Source organism: Meles meles, chromosome 9 (assembly GCF_922984935.1).
Source record: "Meles meles chromosome 9, mMelMel3.1 paternal haplotype, whole genome shotgun sequence".
Taxonomy (NCBI): Eukaryota; Metazoa; Chordata; class Mammalia; order Carnivora; family Mustelidae; genus Meles; species Meles meles.
The window spans coordinates 58,999,088-59,025,286 of record NC_060074.1 but is presented as its reverse complement, the minus strand read 5'-3'; the positions used below and the strand labels follow the sequence as shown (position 1 = coordinate 59,025,286).

At 34.2% G+C, this 26,199-nt stretch overlaps 1 protein-coding gene across 3 annotated transcripts in view; it reads right to left on the bottom strand.

Annotated features, from left to right (window-relative positions):
- PSMD14 (proteasome 26S subunit, non-ATPase 14) overlaps positions 1-26,199 on the bottom strand; it is a 103,454-nt gene that overhangs the window by 32,955 nt on the left and 44,300 nt on the right. For all 3 annotated transcript variants that reach the window (XM_046019753.1, XM_046019754.1, XM_046019755.1), the window contains exons 4-7: positions 12,605-12,676; positions 12,008-12,127; positions 8,526-8,596; positions 7,381-7,531 (exon numbers count right to left, since the gene is read on the bottom strand). In XM_046019753.1, coding sequence (XP_045875709.1) covers positions 7,381-7,531; positions 8,526-8,596; positions 12,008-12,127; positions 12,605-12,676 — 414 coding nt within the window. The remainder of the gene's footprint in view (positions 1-7,380; positions 7,532-8,525; positions 8,597-12,007; positions 12,128-12,604; positions 12,677-26,199) is intronic.

Here is a 26,199-nt window from a genome sequence, read left to right as displayed (position 1 = left end):
TATGATACCAACTTAGAATACCAATTCTTTCTGGTGGCTACTCACCCAACCTATGTAAAATGAACAAGTGACTTCAGATTCCTTTCTGGTATAAAAACTAAAGCAATACAGTTGGTATGCTTCTTGATAGTTGCCCAAAAAGGAAAGAAATAAAAAGCTTTAGAGACTAAAAGTTAGAGCTCAACCATGTTAACAATTAACAAGGTGGTAAGGCAGATGGATAAGGGGAATAAAGGACTTACATACATTGCTTGTGCTTTAACATCATCTTTAAGAAAAATGCAAACCACCATCTCTCACTAGGCAAGGTCATTTTTGCAAGAAAAATATGTAAGAGTTAATACTTGGTTGTGTATCACTTTTATCTATTTTTATTGAGCTTATTAATTATTATACAGAAATTACCTTGTGTAAGCCTCTGAAATACTGAGAAGTAGGGATTAATATTCACAATTTATGGATGAGAAAATGGAGGTGCAGAAAACATGGAAAAATTAAATGAGATTACACAACAAGCAAAGTGATACCACTATGATTTGTACATACATAGCATGCCAAAGCTGGTACTGTTCATCACCAAGCTATTTGATATAACACTTTCTCCTAACACAAAAGCAAGAAAAGAGTACTATTAGATTCAGCTACTTGACAGCAATGTTTGTATCTTATTTGCCGTCACATATCCATTCCCTAGCAGAGTACCTGGCACACATAATATGGTACAGAATAAATATCTATTGAAATCAAGATATCCAAAGAAAGCATTTTATATAAAGTTTTACCATTCATGTTTATTTTTCCTTCAAAAAAAAAGGGGGAGCATTTGTTTTCTATAAAAATCTAATCATTAGGTTTACAAAATATACACTTTCCATTTCTTTATCACTGACCTGTTCTGAATTCATAAAATACTCTCCCATGGCATACTGAACTGAAAAACCCAAACATCAGAAAGCACTGACCTGTGTTTAATTTAGAACAAAAACTCATCCAGTAAAGCAATTTGGAATGTAAAAAGTGGCAGTGGGTATCTATTAATCAGCTTACTAGTCGTCTAAGAATAATCACTGAGGAATGAACTAAGACCTACAAGAGTATCTAGCATCATAACCAGTCTTAACTTCTTTAGGAAATTACAACGATAAGAACATATTAAACTTATTAAAATATATAGGCTATGTAAAGGCTTATATAAAGTCATAGTTTGCATTTGCCTGTACAATACTGGCATTAACAGGGAGTAGATCTTGTTCTTTATGTCTACAGTGTATGCCTGTGACACAGTAAGTATCTGGTGAATGACCAAGCATCATCCCCATCATTAGACTGGGGAAAGAAAAGTATTTCAGAATCAAAAGTCAATAAATAATTTTCTTATAGATAATGGGAAGACTTTTAAAGCTTTTCCTTTATCTTTACTAAAACAACTTAATTTGAATTAATTTGAAACAGATTTCTATCACTCAAAATACATAGCAAGTACTAAACAATAATAAAGTTGCTCAGAGACTATGTTATTAACACAGAATCTTTAAACTACAAATTAAACACAGAAACTATAAATTAAAAGAACTATACTAAGAAGTGTTAGTTCTGTATAAGATTTATGTTTCTTAGAACTTCAAACATAAAATTGCTTTAACATTCCTAGCTGACAATTTCTGATAATAAGAGTGTAAAACAGGAAGCAAACAAAAGATAATATAGTAACTAAACTTGTTCCAAGTGTTGGATGGGTATGCTCACAGAGCTATATTAGGAGTGGAAATAGAATTTTTATGTGTCCTATTTTCTATTTTTCTCTTGCAATCTGGAAAACTAGATGAAGAAAAGGTGTGTGTGTGTGTGTGTGTGTGTGTGTATATGTGTGTGTGTATACAATCAGAGTAGGACTATCAAGCCCTAACTGACCCTTACGGGATACTGATCAAAGAAAATCTTATGAAAAACAGGTATTCTAAAGATCTTTCACTATCTTCAGCCTATGGCTATACCACCCTGAATGCACTCAATCTTGTCTGATCTCAGAAGCTAAGTAGGGTCAGGCCTGGTTAGTACTTGGATGGGAGACATTAATCATTTCAAAGGTCAGAATTTTAATGCATTTATTTTTCTCTCCATCAGCATGTCCTAGAGAAATATGTCAGAAAAATAGTAAGTGCTCAATAAAAAATCAGCTGATTCATTAGAGTCTTCTTAAATTAGGAGGTACAAAACACAAGGGCAAGTTTTCATTTCTTTTGTAGTTATTACCCTTACCTTTTTTTTTTTTTAAAGACTTTATTTATTTGACAGACAGAGCTCACGAGCAGGCAAAGAGGCAGGCAGACAGGCAGAGAGAGGGGGGAAGCAGCCTCCCTTCTGAGCAGAGAGCCCGATGTGGGGTTCAACCCCAGGATCCTGAGATCTCAACCCGAGCTGAAGGCAGAGGCTTAACCCACTGAGCCGCCCAGGCGCCCCTACCCTTACCTTCTTAAAGTGAGCAACACAGTTACAGACTTGGTCTTTAAAAAAATTCTCAGAAATATTCATGTCCTATATTTTAAAATAAGCTAGTTGTTAATCTATTTAAGCAGCAATTAATTTAATCTTGAGAATAAAATGTCATTTATCGTACATCTCCGATACGGCATGCACACTCTAATCATGACATATCACTTCATAATACTAGGAGATGGGTATTAAAAGCCCTCATTTATAGATGACAAAAACTGAAGCTCACGATTAGATAACTTGTTCAAAGTCATACCATAAAGAAGAGATAAAGAGATAAAAATGGAATTCAACTGAAACCCTGGTCACAAAGCTTGTGCTCTTCATTACTCTATGCCCTGCCTTTATGATACGTATTTTTTCACAGTAAGAAGAAAAAGTTAAGACAAAACTATTTTTGAGTAGTTTAAAATCTCCACCACCTTAAAGCTTCTAATACACCACTTTTGGATAAGTAAAATATTTGCCCTGCCCCTTTACCCTGAAAAAGAAAACCTTATAAATCTCTGAAAAATAATAGGTAAATGCTCATAATATTCATTTTCTAATTCTTTCCTCCTACATTTGCATTTACTTTTCAAAGCCCCGTCTTTTTTTTAATAAAATATTGAATAAAGACAACAGTAACACCACCAAAAACTATTCATTTTACATTCTAATATATCTGTGAAAAAAAGCATGAACAAAGAGGTAAGTAAGTATACCACCTGGAATAGAATTATTTCTACATTCTTCTCCAGAAAGACAAATTTCTGTTTTCGGAGTGATGTCCTGCCCACCTATCAAAGCTCAGTTCAAGCGTCACTCACTTTGTGCAGTCATACCAATTTCTCCATTCTTCTAATTTGCATTTACTATGATTGGTATACAAGTACTACTTTATTGCATATTGGCATATACAAGGTTCTGAATAAGTATTTGTTGCATTAGTTCTCTCTCTAGCAACCAATTTAATACTTAGTTATAGAAACAAAGCAGTATCAGTGTAATTTGTATTCTATCAGTATGCAATGTAGGATTATCAGCACATAATTGGCAGAATGTTATCTGGCTCACTAGATGTATGTTATCTGCCATACACTAAATGTATATGACTTATCTTGCCAAAATGACCTAGACTGTTGTTTTAATCTACTTTATATACCAGAATCATTAGCACGCAGGCACATTATATGTACTTAAGAAATACCTGCTGCTAAGTTATTTCTGATCAGACTGAATAAAAACTTCTCAATAAAATTCAGCGACGGTGAAGATTTATATGGACTAAAGGGTTATTAGTGTTTTTTTTTTCTTTTAATGTTTTCAAAATAGAGAACAAACACAAAGATTGTTATCGGTTAGCAGATAACATACGAAAATTTTACTGACAGAAATTATGATAAGAAAACAGGTTCTCAAAAGTAGTAATAGTTGCATGGTAGTTTTATAATTTTGCACAAAGTCATCATTCTTTTTGCCCTAAAGAAGTATAATAATCATATTATAAGCTAAGTTAACTTCTAAATCTGCTGCTGGATCAAGTCTAGTTGTGGGCTGAAAATACAAGATAACAAAACTTTAAGAGGCTGCCACTTTACTACTTGAGAACTGAAGCTTAAAATATCTGAATATGTACATTTTACAAATAAACGAAAACAGAATTTTTAAAACTATTCACTAAAGTTTAGAGTTGAGCTCATCACTAACTTCTATATTAGCTACTCTCCGTTTAAATTATACATGTTATCATTTTCCACCTTTCAGACATTTTTTAAGATTTTAAACATTTACAGGATTACATAATATACAGAGGGCTATAGATTCTTTATTATATAGTATATTTAATTATTTATGTAGGTCTCAATTTTGGTCCTAGGGATGTTGCAAAAGCTGAGAGGAATGAGTCTGTCTAAACTGCTTTTTAAAATAAAAACCAACAAACACTGTATGAGGAAAATCATTTAATATGTAGTAACTACTATAAATAGTACAGTGAACTATTGAGAACTTAGATAAAATGCGTAGCCCCTTATCATGACTTACAACGAAGGGAGTGATATCTATCCATATAAGGTAAGAAAAAGTCTTGCAATGACTTCTAATACTCATTTGCCAATCCTGAGTTCCTCTAATTACATAGTTTCTAACTGTCTACTTTTAAAGAGTCATTTAAACAGCTTGAGCTCTGAAATTTTATAGACCTGATTTAAATCCTTGTTCTGCTGCTTAATAATGCTATAATTTTGGGTAAAATAATCTCTTTGACCCTAATTTTTTTTATCTTTTCATTGATAAAATGGAGTAATAATGGGATCTCCAGAATTACTAAAGAATACATGAGACAACTTGAAATATTTATCACACAATACCTGGCACACAGCAATAATTCCATAAAAATACAATCAAGTCGCTATAAAAGGAAATCAAACTCAGAATTAATGAGATAACAAAGATTCAGTGCTTACCTAATCACTCAAAAATAGATAATATTGGGATTTATAAAAATGAAAATATAAAATTTACAGTAAAGAGGTATTAAGTGAACAGTCTCAACTTCAATAATTTACATATAGATTGTCATTTTAACTCCTGATCTAATCATTGTCTTACTAAATATTTTGACAGCTTTGATAAATCACATGCAGGGAAGGGAGAAGGAGAGGGAGAATCCTATGCTATTCTTCATTTTTCGTAAGCTTATATTCTTTTGTTTAATATTTTAACTAGAAAACTTTGGCCATGGATTTACTAGCATTTCATTTGGCTCATAGTTTTGGGAGGTCCTGACACTAAAAGAACCATACATTATAACCAAACTCAGACATCCTATAGATGAAGTTACATTACTGAGAAAGAACAGGATCCTTAATTCAGGCCATGAAATTGTGTGAATCTACATGCTAGGTACAAGAAGTGATGTGAATCATCAGTGATAGGTATATATACTAAATTTTTCAGAACTATTTTTTAATGACTATAAATCTAGACAGTGATACCTATGATTTTATCAAGTAATTTTAGATAGGTTATTTTGAAAAAATAACTACATTTTACTAGATGACAAGTCATGTCACACAAGTGTATTTTTAAAATTCATTCTTTTAACATGAATTATGTTTAATTAGAAATAAAGAAAATTCCAGTTATATAATATAAAACTGTCCTTTAAGATGCTATAAACAAGATAACTAAAAATACATATTTATTTTGTTTTGAGAATGTCTGCTTTTGTTGTATTTAAGTTTATATTTTCCTTTTCAAAGTGGCTACTGTCACGAGTCAAGTATAAAAAGTCAGATACACTAATACTGCAAAATAGAATTCTATTTACATTAAGCTTCAATTAACATGAAGCTTCAATTATTTTTTGTAAATATTGTGGTAGAGAGACTTAATTAGATAACTATTGTATTTCTAAAATGTTAATTATTACTTAAATGAGTTAATTTGAGTTATTAAAAAGGTATCTTAATTATCAGGAGTTAGATTTAAGAAGTATTATACTGTACTATAATTCATAAAACTAATAAAAGTCAAGGATTTTCCACTCTTTTTATCTGTACAGTTAAGTAATAATATACTTAGTTATAAAAAAGTAAATTGAAATATAGGTATATGCAAACATCTGAAGTAATCCACTTTGAAATTGTCTAGTGTATCGGTTTCTATTATTGTTTTTGTGGCTAGATTTCACCTCTGAAAAGCTAAATCACATGTAATATGATCATGATTTAGAGAAGACCTCAATTTTTATTCATCATAATAATGTGATGTCAGAAAGTGTTCAACTTCAAATCATGACAGATAAAAACTCCATGTTTAACAGCCATATTTAGTTTGTTTGAGCTGGTGAGCAGATGTAAATGTAATCCGCAATACTAGCAAACTCCAGGTCTGATAGATAGCAAGCTAATATTTATTTTTAAGTGCTCTAAAAATTATTTGTAAAAGCTGCATAAAAAGGATTCCATAAATGTATTGTGATTTTTTTTTAACAATTATTCTACACTACAATGGAAGTACAAGCTCAAACAAGACACCTCAGCAGTATTTTAAAGCAGTAACCACCTAGCCAATTTCTCTATGTTCTGTAGTTTTTCTAATCCACTCTCCCTGTGGTTGAGCAAAATCGAATTGCCTCTCACATTTGCAGACAGCTCTGTGAAGGTGATAATAGAGCTGCTCCCTGCTGTCATGAGGCAGGAAATAGGAAAATGGCATATGGGGCTAGAAAGAAAGAAATAAAAAAAGGAAAGAAAGAAAGAACGAACGAAGGGAGAAAAAAAAAAAAAAGAACTAAACAAGAACAAAAGATTTCAACAAAGAACAACTATAACCCAATATGCTTTGCAAGTTAATGTCTTTTCATAATCATTTAGCATATTTAATCATTCATCTGTGTCCTCACTCCAAAAACGCGAATGGCTGATACTAAGTGTTTAGGTCAAGTTTTCATTGTCTAAAATATTCGCAACATCCAATTCCAGAATATGTCCTGCACAAAGTCTGCAAAACAGAGTGTCCTTAACTAGATACATAAAATGTGCCAATCCCAAATTCACCATTCTAAAATAAAGGAATGTAGAACAATGTTTATTAAAAAACTAATAAAATGTGTACAGCAGGGTTTTAGTAAGGTTGAACATTCCTAAACCTATGAAATACAAATTTAAAAATAAACATTTATGATTAGACAATACCTGATTAAAGTAGAAACAAACCTCTAAGTAGTTATATTGCTAATATTAAGATGACACATTTTTCAACTTGTACAGGTTTTTTAAAGTACCCAGACAGGGGTTTTTTGTGTGTGAGAATCCTGCTTTAAACAAAAGAAATTTTAATTTAATGTATTTGTAAACAGAATGTGGCAGTAGATGCTAATAAAGACAGAATCTACTCTACCTTTCCTTTTACACTCTGAATGGGATCCACAACCACTGCCACAGCTCTCTCCGACAAGGCTTCAAAGCTCTGCTGAGTGTTGATATCCACACCAGAAAGCCAACAACCAAAGCCAGGGTGACTGTGATACCAACCAACAACCATCTCAGGCCTGAAACAAAGAGGGCATTCGGCAGTTCAGAACAGAACAAGTAATACACATTTATGATAGGAAAAGAAACAACACACTAACAGGGTATAAATTAGGAAGAGATGAAAAACACACAGGTGTGAAAAAAGCACCATTAGAAACACTGAAATCATACACCATATTATCCAGAAAACATGGAAATGAGTAAGCATGACAAAGGAGTGCTATCATTAAGAGACGCACATTAGCAGTGGTAGATAAGGCTTTCAGTTTTTCACCTTGTTACCACACTTTCTCTGAGCCAGTTTTACCCTTTCAGCATTCAAGTAAATATCTACTCTTTAACTCCTTAGGTCTGGGAGTTGGATTTTCCATGCAGAGTACAATTTTAACAATGGACACCAGGATCCACTGTTGTGAAAGGATTAAATATCAATTAAACCAGCAGTAGAACTAGGAACTCAGTCAAAAACCAATTTGCACTGTTCTGCTCAGCTGCTGAGCCTTTTGCTAACATTAATTTTGAAGTTTCTTCCACAGTAGAAGAATTTGAGCAAGAGAATGACAACTATTGAGATTTAATCGGGGGGGGGGGGAGGGGGGAGACCTTGAAGAATATTTGAATTCTACTTTCTCTCCCTTTAAAAATCATAGGCTTAATATAATTAAATATTCAGAATCTTATTCAGTTCCAATACGCGGAACATACAAGCTCTTTCAATTGTAAGTGACTAGACAGTAACTCCATATGCTAAACAGGGAAGCTACAGCCCAAGCTTACTATATGATGGTTGAGAATTTTAACATGAGGCAGTTTTCTCATTGGCAAATTTCTTTGATTCTAGAAGAAAGAGATACTAGCTAGGTAGGTGACACATAGCATTGCAAGTGATACTTTTACATTAACTACATGACTTTTTTTCCTAGATATGATATTCATAAACGTAAGATTTTTGAACTACATGTCTAAAAATACTTCCCATTATTCCTTTATATAATCAGTTAAAATACTCACCTTCCTGTCTGCTTCAACATATCTAACATTTTGGCTTGGAACACTGGATCAACTGCCTCCACACTGACACCCTGGTTTAGACAGAAAGAAATATAATTGGCTTTCAGAACTCTGAAAATAGACCCACAAACATTTATTCACTCTACATGAACAAAAAGCTACTCCCAAGTCCCCTATACATATTATTTTGGGATACCAAAGTAATTTTTTAGGTTTAGATATTGATAATTGATTCCCACTTTTATCAATTATAAGCCATACTTTAATGACTCTTTTAAAACCGCCAAGTACCAAACCTCTATTAGCTAATGAGTTAAGACAGTTTTCAGAATCTTTTAAGAACTTATGGCCATGGCTACACATATGTGCACATGCATGTGAGCACACACACACAACTACTACTACCAGAAATACCAAATAACTGAACCAACTATTTTTGGTAAGACCTACCTTGGCAAGCATACTTTCAAATGCCATCTCTGATAGCTGATAAGCACTATGTTCCTTCCATCCCATCCAAAGCTTTGTTTACTATTCAGCTATTAGAATAATTAACAACCTGAAGTCTTCTTTTTCCTCAGTAATAGCAATACTTCAAAGAAGGAAAATAATTTACGAATTTCCCAGAGTAGCTTTTGTTTGTTTTATTGGTGGGTGGGTTGAGAGCGGAGGAACTTCAGTGCCTCAGTTAGAACTATTCTCAATTTTGGCTCAGGTCATGATCTCAGGGTTGTAAGATTGAGCCCCACATTGGCTCCGCACTGGGTGTGGAGCCTGCTTAAGATGCTCTCTCTCCCAGGCATCTGGGTGGCTCAGTTGGTTAAGCTTTTTACTTCGGCGCAGGTCATAATCCAAAAGCCCAGGATCAAGCCCCACAATGGGCTCCCGGATCAGAGGAGAGTCTGCTTCTCTCTCTCCCCCTTTCTCAAATAAATAAAGTCTTAAAAAAATTTTTTTTTTCTCTCTCTCCACTCCCACCTCCCCCATTCCCCATTAGAGACAATCTATAACCAACTCTTTTAAATATTGCATTACCTTGCTAGTTCAACCAAAACACCCTAGAACATGGAAGAATTAAAGGCATTCATGTCATCTCTCCAATGATAAATCATTGCCATGTTAGCTCTACAAGGCTTTCTTCTAACATCAGGGATTTAATTCTAATCTATCCCAGTAAACCAGTTAACATAAGTACTTCCTTCCCACCAAAACAAACAATATTTGAATTCCAACTGAGAGAGCATCCTCAAGAACAGGGGTATACAATCTGTTGCCTATAGGTCTTTTACATTTTTAAAGGGTATTTAAAAAAAACAAAACAAAAACCACAAGAATGAGACAGAAACATTTATCTTTATAGAAAGCTGACTCAGGCCAGAAGAAAACCCTTCTAATCTACTACACAGAACGAACACAAAGATCAAAATATTCTACTTCATATTGTCAAACAAGTATTTACAAGGATATAATGTTAACGAAGTTTAAGAACTTATTATAATTGATAAGGACCACAAGTAACAGAAATACTAGTTAACTTTATTATGTTATTCATATTCTGACATAAAAGATAAAAGATAAATATAGGTAAAAATAGCCTAAGATATAAAAATAGCCTTACTTTAGGTAAATCTAAATCTTTAGTTAATACGCAGAATACTTCCCTATATCCAAATGTACAAAATAAATACAATGGATAGCCAGGTGGGCAAAATCAGCAGATCTAAATTAGTTTACCTCAACAAACTAGTCCATTTGGAGAAAAATTTGCATATTTGTCTATATTTTGCATTACTTAGAAATACACTGCAATCTATAGTAACTACTCAATTTAAAATGCGGGGGCCTCTCTTTCTCTCTATGAAATAAATAATAATAAATAAATAAACCTTTAAAGAATGGGGCACTTGGGTAGTTCAGTCAGTTAAGCATCCGACTCGCGATTTAGGCTCATGTTCTCATGGTTCCTGGGATCAAGCCCCACACTGGGCTCCACACTCAATGGGAAGTCTGCTTAAAATTCCTTCTCTCCCCTTCCTTCTACCCCTCCCCTAACTCACACGCGTTCGTGCTCTTGCTCTCTCTCTCAAATAAACAACAATAAATAAAACCTTAAAATGTTTGGGCATCTAGGTGGCTAAGTTGGTTAAGGGGACTGACTCTTGATCTCAGCTCAGGTCACGGTCTCAGGGTCGTGAAATCGAGCCCCACATAAGGCTCTGCCAAACATGGAGTCTGCTTAGGATTTTTTCCCTCTCCCTCTACACTGCACCCCTCAGCATGTACTCTCTCTGTATATAAATAAATAATAAAAACATAGGGTTGCCTGTGTGGCTCAGTCATTAAGCATCTGTCTTCAGCTCAGGTCATAATCCCAGGGTCCTGGGATCAAACCCCGTGTCTGGCTCCCCTGCTCAGCAGGAAGCCTGCTTCTCCCTCTTCCACTCCCCCTGCTTATGTCCCCTCTCTCGCTGTGTCTCTCTGTCAAATAAGTACATAAATAAAATCTTTAAAAATACACATATACATATACATGTATATATAACTTGTTTTACTCTATTTTCTATTTTATTGAGGTATACCGTTAAAGAGCCTCAAACAAAGCAAACAAGCAAACAGCTTTACGACAATTTCTTTAATCTAGTTATTTTATACAGCTCAGTAAGAGAAATGTTGCATGTTACAGAAAAAACAACCATCAGAACAATACACATATTATATTTTTCTAGGCAAAAAGATGAAAAGGATATATGTATAGCTTTTTGTAAGAAAAGCAGAATGGTTTTTTTTGGGGGGGCCATTTTCTTTAGATCTAAATGCATACCTTTTTACACAAGTCCAATGCATTAAACAAAACAGCAAAACAAAACAAAAACCCTCCAGAAAGAATACTGCATTTACACAGGTAAAGTAGATGACTTCCAAAATTTGTATGTAGTACACTTCCTCTATGAAGAAATTACCAGCCTGGGCTAATGAACTAAAACTTACCACAATTTTTCAGTTTCTTTAAACTTAACACTTGAATATGAAAAGCTTAAAGTCATTTATCACTAACAAAAATTGGGGGACCATATTTCAAATCAAAAGGAGTAAAACATGAGGACTAGATAACATATGTGAATTTAAAGACTAATTAAGAGGGTCTCTAAAATCTTCTGAATGGAGTGTTCAAATTAATACCCTACTAGTTTAGGGTAACGAACTTATAAGTCTGGTATTCTATACTAGTTAAAGCTGAAAGTGTGAGTTAAGGGATTTAATGCTAGCATCATTCAGTTTGTGGATCTATAGGGAATTCATGATGCACTTAAAAGATGAGTGATTTAATTCCATACAGGGTATAAATTTCTATCATTAATCTTATGATGGATTCTTCCTATCAGGAAAAGAAAATGTAATGTGATCAAAATTATTTTGCATAGGAAAAGGAAAGAGAAAAGAAACACATTTACTTACAGCAGGCAACCATAAAAAGTACTCACTGTTCCTGACTGTGGCATAGCAAACACATCAATCACTCTGACGGTGTAATCATCAACAAATTCTCCAAGCATCAGACCCATAACTTCCATGGGAACTCCAGCCCGACCATGCTTTAACATCTGCAAGGAGCAAGATAGGTAGATATAAAGCTTTAAGATCCTTAGTAACTTTTTTTGTTAGATCCTTAGTAACTTTTTTTGTTAAATAATCTAAGTTTGTTTCAGTGGAAATAAAACACTCCCCTTTGGGGCGCCTGGGTGGCTCAGTGGGTTAAAGCCTCTGCCTTCGGCTCGGGTCGTGATCCCGGGGTCCTGGGATCGAGCCCCGTATCGGGCTCTCTGCTCAGCGGGGAGCCTGCTTACCCCCTCTCTCTGCCTGCCTCTCTGCCTGCTTGTCATCTCTGTCTATCAAATAAATAAATAAAATCTTTAAAAAAAAAAAAACAAAAAAAAAAAAACAAAAAAAAAAAAACACTCCCCTTTTACAGATGTACCTAGAGCAATGACTTAAGTTTGAGGGTTAAGATAATAAATATTCCCAAGAAAAAGTAAAAGCAACAGAGTTCTGTAAAGCAAGTATCTCTATTCAATTCTTACTTTTAACAGTGCGAGGGAAGAAATATAGACTTGTTCTGCTGTGTCCACTGCAGGAGCATCTGTAGGTGGCCCCTAGAAAAAAAAGCACATTGATTATTATAAACACACAATTTATGAATTTAAAATTCAAGTTATATGTTATATAAACTTGATTGTTTTTAAGAGTTTTGGGAAAACCTATGTATCCTTTTATTCTTAAATATCCTTTTATTCAGGTACAACACAAATAAAACAACTTTATAAGCATCAAACCTATGGAAAACAAATCAAAATTAGTGCTCAGGCAAGTGTCCAATGGACATAAAGCTTAATCTCTCAGCAATGCTAATCTACCTCTGCTACAAAATAACTACAAAGCACCAATTAGACATGTTTCTTCTTCTCAATCTGAGACTGATTTTCAGCTACAGACAGCATGCACTTTAGGGCTATGGGATCTAGGCAGATGAGTAGATATAGCTGGGGGGAAGGGGCAGAAGATTTTAATCCCTAGGTGAAAGAGCTGTGAACAACATACTATGCACTTCGCCTATAAATTTGTCCCCCCACCCTCCCTGCCAGCAATACAATAAATTTAACACAAGTGCACCAGGTGTGAACAAACTGGCTGCTGACTGGTGTAGCCATCATGAAAATACTTTCAAATTCTGACTACCACCTTTAAAACAAATGTTACTATCTAACTTAGAAAGGTTAAGGGAGACTTTATATTTTCCCTCATCAAAAGCACAAGCCTCTTTTGACTGTAACGTTCAGAGGCACAAGGTATTTTACATAGGGTCCTTACCCTCAAGATGACTACAGTCTTATACATCTAATTCTGTACACAGAAAGCTTTCTTGTTTTTCCATACTTGACAGTTGGAAAATTAAAATGAGATGTGTCCTATAATTGCCAGGTTCTGTTTTGCTCAAAGTTCCCTTTTCTTGACAATAACTCTATTACAAATTACAAAGCAAATGTTAGTTATCCGAAGTATAAATCAACATTCTATCTTGTTTTTAAAGGTTTACTTACTAAAATTAATCAATCACTTTACTTACTACATTTCAGATGTATAAGTAGGTCTATATGTATTTTGTGCTTCTTCCTATTTATATGCTAAATTCTGTGATTTTTATTTTTTGTTTAAAAAGTCATAATATTTGCTAGGAGCATTAAATATAAAAAGTTTCACAATAAGTTCTCTCTAAAAACAAGAATACAAAATTATTTTTTTTCTTACAGAAATTATTTGTTTCCTTATGTACAAAGGGGTAAGAAAAATCAAATGTCTCGCTTTCTTTTTAATAATAAATGTCAGATAACAAATTTAAAAACCAAAAGTAATTCTTCATTTATTATTGCTTAATGCAGCTTTATTGCTTATCTTTAAATAGAGATGAATCTCAAAGTTTTATTTATTTGAGTAAGAGAGAGAGAGATAGAGGGAGCTCATGCACAAGCGAGCTGGGGTGGGAGGAGAGGAAGAGGTAAAGAATCTTCAAGCAGACTCCCCACTGAGCACAGAGTCCCACAGAGGGTTTGATCATAGGACCCTGAGATCGTGACCTGGGCCAACGTCAACCGTCAGCATCAGCATCGCTGCTCAACCAACTGAGTCACCCAGGGAACCCTAAAACATGATAATTTTGTTGATATGATAATTTTATCCACCTAACTAAGAAAGTAAAGTTTAAGGAAAAGGTGAGGACAGTAGTAAGTTAGCTGTGATAAGAGGTTTTGGGGAAGTACTACTTTAAATTAGGATAATGAACACTGTATTTATTCATAGAGGTTATTTCCTGAATCCAGAGTAACTTAAAAATTTCATACGGAGAAAGAATTTAAACTGGCATCTAGACTAGTTATTAATACAGTATTTCTTTTTCTTTCTTTCTTTCATTCATTCATTCATTTTTAATGCAGCCCTTCTTAACTTGCCAAAAAATACTAAAAAAAGGAACAGGGAAATAAAACATCAAATCATCAGCAAAATGTATTACTGACAAAGTCTAGAAAATACCCCTGCCACCAATTAAAGAAGAACAAGTCTGTTTTGTTCAACATATAACCAGTACCTAGCAAAAAAAGAAATGAATAAATTGAAGTACTATTAGCCAATGTAACTGAAATGAAAAATACCCATCAGTCAATCTGTGAGAGAGAACAAGCCATATGTAAGTGGATATAAAAGATCATTACCTCCTCTTTCACTATTTTCTTCTAGTTTAGAACCATACTAAGAGAAAACCATGCAGCTATTTCTCTACTGGATGGGTGCTGTTTTTTGAGAGAACAGCCAGTGATATTTCCTGTTGCTCCTCTCACTCCATTACTATTTTGTTTCTTTATTTAGTCAGAGACTAAATTTCTCAGAAAAAAACTTGACAAGATGTAGAGAAGAGTTTGTAGTGGTGAATAGCACATTTTTTAAAAAGTAATCTCTATACCCAATATGGGGTTCAAACTCACAACCCTAAGATCAAAGATCGAGAGATCAAGAATCACATGCTCATCTGACTGAGCGAGCCATGTGCCCCTGAACTGCATTCTTATAAGAAATAAAAACAAAAAGGGTAACCCGTGTAAAATACTGTCTACAGGACAGATGTTAAGGAACTCTGGTAGTTGTGAATATTTAAGACTACCACTTTTCAAATGCTTACCTGTCCAGAATATCATACAACCAGGCAAAGAAGAAGAAAACTCCATTAAAGACCCTGGAAACTACGGTTAACCTAACCAAAGTTAAGAAAAATGTGGAACTATGGATGATATACCTACATTGTCCTTTGGCAAATGCTCCTGAGCAATAGCATCCTGATGATTCAAAGGGAGGAAAGAAATCTGAAAATAGGACTCATAAACAAAACTTTAGAAAACTATTTGGCATCAGTATAATATAAACTTTCCTAATGTTGAAACAGTTCAAAAACAGACTAAGATGAAAAGATGAAAAATAATTAAGAACTAAAATCACACGGGAGGAAACAAGGGTAAAAATAATATGATGACAGGTTTAATTCACTGATACAGAACACCTAAAGATGATGTCTTAGAATGTAGAGTGAAGAGATAAAAATTACTAAAAATACAATGATACTAGAGGACAAAGGAGCTATAAGCTAAGAAACAGTTGTTCCTATGGACAAAATAATAGAATCAATAAGTAAAGGTAAAGCTGAAGAAAACTTTCCCGAATGAAAAAAAAATTTTTTTTCAACTTTCAGATCACTAAACGTCAGGCAATAATCAATGAACAAAGTATTACACCTTGAAGATTCTTGGGCATTTTTTTTTTAAGACTGGGGGGAGGGGCAGATGGAAAAGAAGAGAATCTTTTTTTTTTTAAATTTTATTTATTTATTTGACAGAGAGAGAGATCACAAGTAGGCAGAGCAGCAGGCAGAGAGAGGAAAGCAGGCTCCCCACTGAGCAGAGAGCCAGAAACAGAGCACGATCCCAGGACCCTGAGATCATGACTCAGGCATGTGCCAAAGGCAGGGGCTTAACCCACTGGGCCACCCAGGTGCCCCAGAAGAGAGAAAATCTTAAGTAGGCTCTATGCCTAGCTTGGAGCCCGACACTGGCTTGATTTCACACCCCTGAGATTATGACTTGAGCCAAAATCAAGATTTGGATAATTTACCCAGGCACTCTGGGTAAATCTTGATTACATGGATAAAGCAAAATTCCTAAAGACACGAAAGTAGAAAAACTAACCTGGTGAAAAAAATGCAACTCAGGTTGCCTTTGGATTTCTTCGCAACATTAAATGGCAGAAAACAATGAAAGAAAGTTTCCAAGTTTTAAGAGAGAAACCCTATGAGTCAGAAATATTATCCTCAATTTAAAAAATGTCTGAAGGTCCACAAACATGTTACTAAGTACACAAGGACTCAGAAAATATGATTCCATGTGTCCTCCTTCAAAGAATTTCTTGAATAAATCAACCAGTTGTGCCCCCACAAATCAAAATTAAAACCTGAAAAATGGAAAAGCCATCTGTTAAGATTATTGAAAGCAGTTAAAAACAGATATAGATCTAAACAATACAAATAAACAGGGTTCAAAACCACAGATATTGTCCAAATAACAATACAGGGCAGTGGAAAGAAATGAAGTAAACAAAATTCTGTATTATATACAAGGAGGGAAAAAAAAGAACTCTAAGTACTGATTTTGACTATTACAGAAATATGGTTTAAAGTTTTTTTTTAAAGATTTTATTATTTATTAAACAGCGAGAGACACAGCAAGAGAGGGAACATAAGCAGGGTGAGTGGGGAGGAGAAGCAGGCTTCCCACCGAGCAGGGAATTCGAAGAGGGCCTCCATCCCAGGATGCTGGGATCATGACCTGAGCCAAAGGCAGATGCTTAATGGACTGAGCCACCCAGGCACCCCTTAAAAAGTCTTCTGAACAACCTAAAAATCATCACAATAAGCATTCAAACTGAACATCACCTTACAAAATCACTGGAGGAAAAAAAGCAAATACAACACTGATAATTAAAAAAACAAAAACACACAAACACCAGTAGGGAACCAAGAAGGGAACAGAAAAAAAACAGCAAATATAAGGTAAGATCAAATATACTGGTAAAGGAAAAATATGAATGAATTAAAGTACCTCGTTAAAAGCCTTTCATAAGATTTAAAATGGAAATTCATGTATAAGCTGATTACAAATAAAAATTAAAACAAAATAAAAGGTGAAATTATCAGTCAGTAACATACCTATATTTTTTTTGTAAACACAGCCATAATGGCTACTAAGGTTACCCACCTTGCCTTTGTCCAGTGATACATTATAGTAATAGATTTCCCAGTATTAAATCCCTTTCTACACCTGGGATAAACTGTTGACACGATTTACTTTTATTTTTTTTTAAAGCGTTTTTGTTTCCCTTTTTACAAGTGAGACCAGCCTGGCATTTTCTCTTTTGTGTTAAATGTGTCAACTTTAATCATTATGCTAGATTTAAAAATAATTGTGAAATTTTACACTTTATCATTTTCTGTGCTCTAGTAATAAATAATATAGCTACCCTTTGAACAATACAAGGGTTGGGGCACTAACCACCCAGTCAAAAACCCACATATAACTTTTGACTCCCTCAAAACTTAATAGTACTACTACTAAAAGCCCACTGTTGACCAGAAGCCTTACTGATAACAGAAGTTAATTTAAATAATTAAGATATTCTGTATCTTATATGGATTATATACTGTAGTTTTATAATAAAGAAAAGGTTATTAAGAAAATCATAAGAGAAAATACACTTAGAGTACCATACTGTATTTATTGAAAAAAATCTGTGTATAAATGGACCCAGGTAATTCAAACCTGTGTTGTTCAATGATCAACTGTAAATACTAAATTATCTGTCTTAAAAATTTGGAAGAGTTCAGTATTAAATATGGCTCTAAAACTGACCTTGGAACTGATCATAATAAGTTTTTCAGTGATATTAATAAATTCAGGTTATTTATGTCTTGATACTTATTATATTGTTCCAGAAAGTTTTCTTTCAGTAGATTACAAAGTTATCACCACAGAATTGAACATACTCTAATTTTTAAATATTTAATACAGAAAAAATTTAAAACTAAATGTGTTTCTCCATATCACATTACATCACCATCCAGACAGATTAATAATTTACATTTAGGAAGAAATCAAATTATAACAAAACTGGGCTAAAAATATTGGTGAAACTTACTGATTCATTCTATGAGGGCAGTATTACCCTGATGCCAAGGCCAGACAAAGACACTACAAAAAAACTACACACCAATATCTCTTACAAACACTGGTGCAAAAAACCTCTACAAAATACTAGAAAACAAAACTCAGCAGCATATGGAAAGAATTGTTTTACATATGACCAAGGGGAATTTATGACTGAAATGCAAGGATGGTTCAACATATGAAAACTAACCGATGTAATACACCCCATCAACAGAATGAAGGGAAAAAAACCCACATGATTATTTCAACTGATGAAGCAGCAGCATCTAACCAAATTCAACACCCTTTCATAATAAAAACACTGGAAAAACTAGGGGTAGAAGGAAACTACCTCAACATAATAAAAGCTGTATCTAGGGGTCCATGGGTGGCTCAGTCGGTTAACTCTTGATTTCAGCTCAGGTCATGACCTCGGGGTCATGAGATCAAGCTCCACATCTGGCTCTATGCTCAGCAGGGAGTCTACTTGAGATTCTCACTCTCTCCCTACCCCTAAATTAAATAAGTCTTAAAAAAAATAAATAAAATAAACAAAAGCCATATGTGAAAGCCCACAGTGACCATAACATTCTTTGTTTACCATAAATAAAAAGTGTTTCCTCTAAAATCAGGAAGTAGGCAAGTATGCCTGCTTTCATCACTTCTATCCAACTTAGTATTGGAAGTTCTGGCCAAAGCAATTAGGCAATAAAAAGAGGTAGAATGCACCCAAACTGGAAAGGAAGGAGTAAAATTGTCTCTGTTTGCAGGCAAAATGCTCTTACATGTAGAAAACTCTGAAGATTACACATAAATTACTGTAACTAATAAATAAACTTAGCAAAAGAGCAGGCTATAAAGTCAACACAAAAATCAGTTGCATGTCTATTGTGAACAATTGAACAATCTGAAAAAGAAATTACAAAAGCAGGGCACCTGGCTGGCTCAGTCAGTAGAACATGGGACTCCTGATCTCAGGGTCATGAATTTAAGCCCCACGTTGGGTATGGAGCCTACTTATGGGGGAAAAAAAAAAAAAGAAAAAGAAAAAGAAAAAGTAATTACAAAAGCAATTCCATTTATAGTAACATTAAAAAGAATAAAATACTAAGGCATTAATTTCTGAATATTAAAAATTTTTCTTAAAAACCTGAAAAAAAAGTTGCCCCATTTATGACAAAAAGTCAATATATAAATTAACAAAATACTAAAACTGTAATGGAAACATGGACAAAGAATATAAAGCAAGTAATTACATAAATATATGATGAAATAAATATGAGAATGTTCAACCTCACTAGTTGACCTTCTTTAATTAAGAAATGCCAATTAACACATTAAGACGTTGTTTTCTATCACACAAGCTTTACACAATGCCTAATTTTGGAGAGAGTATTATAAAAGAAACACTCTGAGCACTGTTAGTGAGAATGTGAACTGGTATAATCTATCAGAAAAGCGACTGAGCAATATTAAGAGCCTTACAACTGCAAACTTTTTGACCCTACTTTTGTACACCTAGAAATTATTTAAGTAAATAATCAGAGATGTTTGCATAAATCAGAATGTTCATGATGTTTCTTTTAATAATGCAAATAAATTAAGGAATAAAATAACAACCAATAAAGAATACTGTTGAGTGTTCCTTTCTCTGAAAGATAAATACCATATGATTTCAGTCATATGTGGAATTTAACAAATGAACAAAAAAAAAAAAAAAAAGAAAGAAAGAAAGACAGAAAGAAACAAATCAGATTCTTAAATAGAACAAATGGTGGTTGCCAGAGAGGGGATGGGTGAAATAAATAAAAGGACTGAAAAGTATACTTATTTTGGTTACCACTGAAAAATGTAAATAACTGTTGATTCATTATATTATACAACTGAAACTAATATAAACACTATATGTTCATTATACTTCAATAAAATTTTTTTTAAAAGTTCCTTATGCTGGGGGCGCCTGGGTGGCTCAGTGGGTTAAAGCCTCTGCCTTCAGCTCAGGTCATGATCTCAGGGTCCTGGGATCGAGCCCCACATCGGGCTCTCTGCTCGGCAGGGAGCCTGCTTCCTCCTCTCTCTCTGCCTGCCTCTCTGCCTAGTTGTGATTTCTCTCTGTCAAATAAATAAAATATTAAAAAAAAAAAAAGTTCCTTATGCTGACATCTCAAGATACTTCAGGTGTTAGGTGGCTACCCTAGGCAAAGACACAGATAAAGCTCTATTCCAAGTAACTCAAGAAAAACAAAGTATTAGAGAATTCAAGAAGGGGGAATGTATGGAGTAGGAGTAGTCAGGGTATTGAGGTAGTAATGAGAATCCCAGAACTATGAGGCATTTTCCAGCAAAGCAGACATGATGGTTTTTATTACTCACACACTGAAAGTCTCCAAGTCCTTTTAACTAGCCCTGCCCTCATGCCTCATATATGCAACCCTATCAATTTAACAAAGTGATTTCACAAACAGAAACTGATCCAAAGGTTTTTTAGACTTAAGGTAGTCATTGTTAGGCTATGTTTACATTCAACTAAAATGTACACGTGGTGATCACAAACATCAACAGATTATACATGTCCCATTTGTATAATGAAAAACATCTGAATAAATGCATAGAATTTGAATTACTTCAATCATTTTTCACTTTTTGAGAACTTATGTGTTTAAGAAACTAAGCAAAATGCTGGGTAAACTAAAATGAAAAACTACACAATGATTAAACCAAATGAAAACTTGGACCCAAGTATTTTTGAATTTTTACACTTGGCTATTACTACTATAAAAAATAATGGAGAAAATAGTTGCTTTCTGGCGCTTAATCAAACAGCATTGTTCTAAAGTTACCAGCTTATATAGTGTGTGAACTATCAAGTTCTCTACTGACCTTGTAACAATGATTCTACTATCACCATAATAAATAAAAGCAGAAAGCCATTTTGTGTAAGGACTGAACAAGATGTAACTTAAATTTCAAGGTCCTTTAAAAACAACTATTAGAGGGTTCCTGGGTGGCTCAGTTGGTTGAACATCTGTCTTTGGTTCAGGTCAGGATTCCAGAGTCCAGGAATCAATCCTTGTGGTTGGGCTCCCTGTTCAGTGGTGAGTCTCCTTCTCCCCTCCCCCTGCTCGTGCTCTCTCTTGCTCTCCCTCTCTTTCATACAAATGAATAAAATCTTAAAAAACAAAAACAAACAAAAAACCCAACTATTAGTTGTACCTGAAGACACTGGTATAACTAATATGGTATTAAGCAAAAGCTAAAATAAAAAACTAAAGAAAACTGACCTATATTTCACACAATGCCACTATAAAACAGAAACACACATATCACCGTTAACAGGTTAAGTAAAATAAGAAACATCTACGGGGCACCTGGCTGGCTTGGTTGGTACAGCATGCAACTCTTGATCCTGGGATTGTAAGTTTGAGCCCCACACTGGTGGCAGTTTACTTAAAAAAACTAAACTAAATGTTCTGTAACTTTATAGTCTATTGTTAAAATTTTAAATTAATGTTACAATTTAAAAATTGGAATGATTTAGTTATATATTGCTGTAAAAAATGTGTAACTAAAATATTTGCATATAACCCTTTATAAAAATACAGTAATCACATCTGCTACATAACTTCTCAATATTCAACAGTCAACTTTAAAATCACTTACATAAGTCTGATTCTTCAAAAATGAGTTTATTTTAAAAAGGGAGAAAATCCACACTTTAACGCGCAATAAAATCAGCTACTTAACAGAACTATGGGGTAAACTGATGAGCCAAAGGCACAAGCAGTGCAACCAACCTTTATATAAACCATGAACATCTACCCAATTGGTTTTATAATACCTATTCTGACTCCATAAAGGCATTAAGCTTATCTCTGTACAATGAGTTTTGATCTGCTATGTTTAGTAAAACAGAAATTAACATCCAGATCCATAAATTTTAAGTGTGGTTAACTTAAATGAGACATGGTTCCCCACACCCCACCCCCATTTAGAAGGTTAAAACCTTATCCAGCATAAAAAGCTGTGACTTTTACTTGGGCAGCCCTTGTTGACTAAGTGTTAAAAAAAAAAAAGGCATTTGCCATTATAACAGGATAAAACTAACGCCTCTATGTGTTACCTACTCAGGCCTTTTAACAAATTTGTTAACACTATTAGTTATATTACTCCACCTTTCTCTTAGTGTGAACTGGTATCAATTATTTAGCCAATTTTATTATGTTATTAAAATACCTGCTGATTAAACATGAACCAAAGTGTCACTTAAAAGAAATGTAAAATAAATAGTATCACTGAACTGCAACACTCTAAAACTATCTAAAAGTATAAAGTTATCATGGCAAACAACATAAAACATTTCAAAATTTGTTAAAAAGTTGTTCTGTGATTAAAATATTACACAGGTTTCATTTTTATAATGGCTGTTTAAAGGTATATATTTGGTCCTGCAACAAGAATTATTTTTTAAAGGTCTTTAAAATATGTATTTTTCAACAAAGAGAAAATAAATTTTACTAACAAATAAAGGAGACTACATTTTTAAAAAAGAAAATAAAACCTAAACATATATGGAATAGTTGACAGAAAACTTTTAATTTACGGTATCCAGTATCACCCAAATTTGATAAATTCTGTAAGAACTTTTAAAATTTTGATGAAACTACCAGCTTCAGTTTCTGCAATTAAAATACCCTGGAAAAAAAAAAAAACTGAAGACAAAATCAAACATATACAAATAACTACCATGGTACTGTTTATCTCCTATCCAGCAAGGTAAGAAACAACCTTTTAATACTTTAATTTTGTGAGTATTAAACAACTAGTGTGAAAAACAAGCTGCATGTAAACTATTTCTACTGCCTGAGCTTCAATGACTAGCTGAGGCAACCTGTTATAGGAGGTGTTAATTGGCAATAGGAGTACAAGTCAGAAGCATGCTCCCTATCGTCCTAACCCAGCAAGGCTAGGTCATTAAAGTGGAAATGAATTCTTTCATGTCGACTTAACCCCTTCAATGCATGATTTCAGCTGTTTTCTCTCAATTAATTTAAAAAACTTGTTACTTTTTAGAGTTAAAAAAAAAATATTCCCAAAAAAAGGTCCTTTGGCTGACAGTTTCAATGACTATATTATTCAGAAGAGAAGAATAGAGCAAATTAATTGCAATGTAATATTGCAACTCTCCTTTCTGAAAAACATAGGAATTAGTTCTATCTGCTTGTTTTAACACAGAAGATACAGGATATAGTGTTTAGAAATAGCTTGGAACCATTTATTCATATAGGATTTTGATTTACATTTCTGTTTAAGGATCCAACTATCCTATGATAACTTATAACCTTGGGATAGGGCAACATTAATTTTTTTTATTCCCATAATGTCCATACAAGAATTCTCAATTTTAAAATGTTTTGAAATATATATGAGTTAAACACCTTTCTAATTATGTTTTATTATTCTGATAAGGTGGATAGTCACAGCATATCCTAATGACTGGTTGCCAAAAAGCCTAAATTCCTTTTATGGCATGATCTCAGAGGTTTCCAGATGGCACATTAATTCTTAAGAAAAAAAAATACAAAAAGAAGGAAAGAAAAATAAGAATGAAAATGTCAAAATAATGATGCACTGCTTTCAAAATGCCGTATTTATAAATACTAATATTCTTATATATTTTCAAGCATTATAGGCATTTTAAATAAAATTCAATTATATAAATAATATTCTAAATATTACAATTAAAAAATTAACATACTATGCTACATCTTTCATCTGTATAACCCTGAAAATATTTCCTTTAATGAAAATAGTATCAGAGTAAGAACTAAACATAGGAAAATGTGTTAATTCCTAACACTATGTACCTTGTGATAAATCAATAAAAAATTACTAACATGACAATAAAAACATAATCTCATCCACTATTGTAATACAGCTGGGCTCCTGAGTAACTATAACTAAAAATATGCTTATGAGGAACTCAGTCAGCAAGGTCTTAGATAATAATGGGCAATATACTGGTTCACGGATATCAAAAAACAGAAATTATACTACACCCAAATCTATATTCCTATCTGTACCTCACCCACTCTTCCCCCCAATCTTTGACAAACTCAATTCTTTCTTCTAAGAAAACTGATTTTCTTTCCCTAGGCCTACTGACCTCCTCCAATACAGCAAACCTAAGTAGTTGCCCTGGAACTAATTTTTTTTTTTTTAAAGATTTTGTTTATTTCTTTGAGAGAGAGAGAGAGAGTATGAGGGAAGAGGTCAGTGGGAGAAGCAGACTTCCCGCTGAGCAGGGAGCCCGATGTGGGACTCGATCCTGGGACTCCAGGATCATGACCTGAGCCGAAGGCAGTCGCTTAACCAACTGAGCCACCCAGGCGCCCCCTAGAACTAATATTTTGAGAATATAAAAAATTTTAGTGGGAGAAAACGCAGTGGGGTAAGGCTACATAATAGTAAGGGAGTGGGTAAGGATGACCTTTATGACATCACCTGGTTATAAAGACAACTGATCAAAGTAATATAGGATCTGGAAGCCTAATGCACATTGCCCAATGTGACATTTCTTTCTCTTTAAGATACTCATTTGAAAATAATTTTTACCGGGGCACCTGGGTGGCTCAGTCGTTGAGCGTCTGCCTTTGGTTCAGATCATGATCCTGGGGTCCTGGGACAGAGCCCCACATCAGGCTCCCTGCTCGGTGGGAGGCCTGTTTCTCCCTCTCCCACTCCCCCTGCTTGTGTTCTCTCTCTCGCAGTCTCTCTCTGTCAACTAAATAAGATCTTAAAAAAATAAAAATGAAAAATAAAATAATTATTACCTACTTAAAGGTTTGTGTGTGACACATGCTGTAAGCACGAATCACTTTAGACATCTATGAAATCTGTTCACTGGAACAGGGATCTACTGATCTGTTTCCCATTCTGGGTGACTTTCACTCTGCTCCACAGTAATGAGGAAGGAGCAAGCAACAATGCTTGACTTCCTTTGTTATACACAAGACTCATCCACAGATCAGCTAGTCAAACTTCAGAAACCAGAAGATAACTACAAATGTTTATGGGACACCTGGGTGGCTCGTCACTTAAACATCTGCTTTCCGGCTCAAGTCATGACCCAGGGTTCTGGGATGGAGCCCTACATAAGGCTCCCTGCTCAGCGGAGAGACTACTTCTCCCTCTCCCTCTGGCTGCCGCTCCCCTTGCTTGTGCTTGTTCTCTCTCTCTGTGTCAAATAAATAAAATCTTGAAAAAAACACACACACACAAAAACAAAAAAATTCCAAATGTTTAGGAGTGGCTAAAAACATGCTTTCTTTTATAACTGGAGATTAATTCCCAGAATCAAGCAGAATCTTTAATGTCCTACAACAGACCATTAAGTTTAATTAAAACTGCACAACAGACACTACAACTAGCTCTGACTTTAAAGTGCTTATAGTCATGGATGCCCCTTTCTTCTTTTATAATGTTCAATTACAGTATTATTTATTTATGAATTTAAATTATAAAACATGGAAAATACAAGTCGGCCACAAACTGGTTATATTGGGAAAACATTCATAATCCATTAGCCCACCTTCTGAATTGTATACTACATAATGCCATGTACGGAATATTACACACACACATACACAGAATGTATGTTTTTATCATCACTCAACAACCACAGAGCCCACCTGCAGCTAATCAAATGCAGATAGGCCCTTGCCCTTAAAGATTATAAACTAGAAAGTAAGCAAGAGGTGCGCCTGGGTGGCTCAGACATTAAGCGTCTGCCTTTGGCTCAGGTCATGGTCCCAGAGTCCTGGGTCCTGGGATCAAGCCCTGCGCTGGGCTTCCTGCTCAGTTGGGGAAGCCTGCCTTTCCCT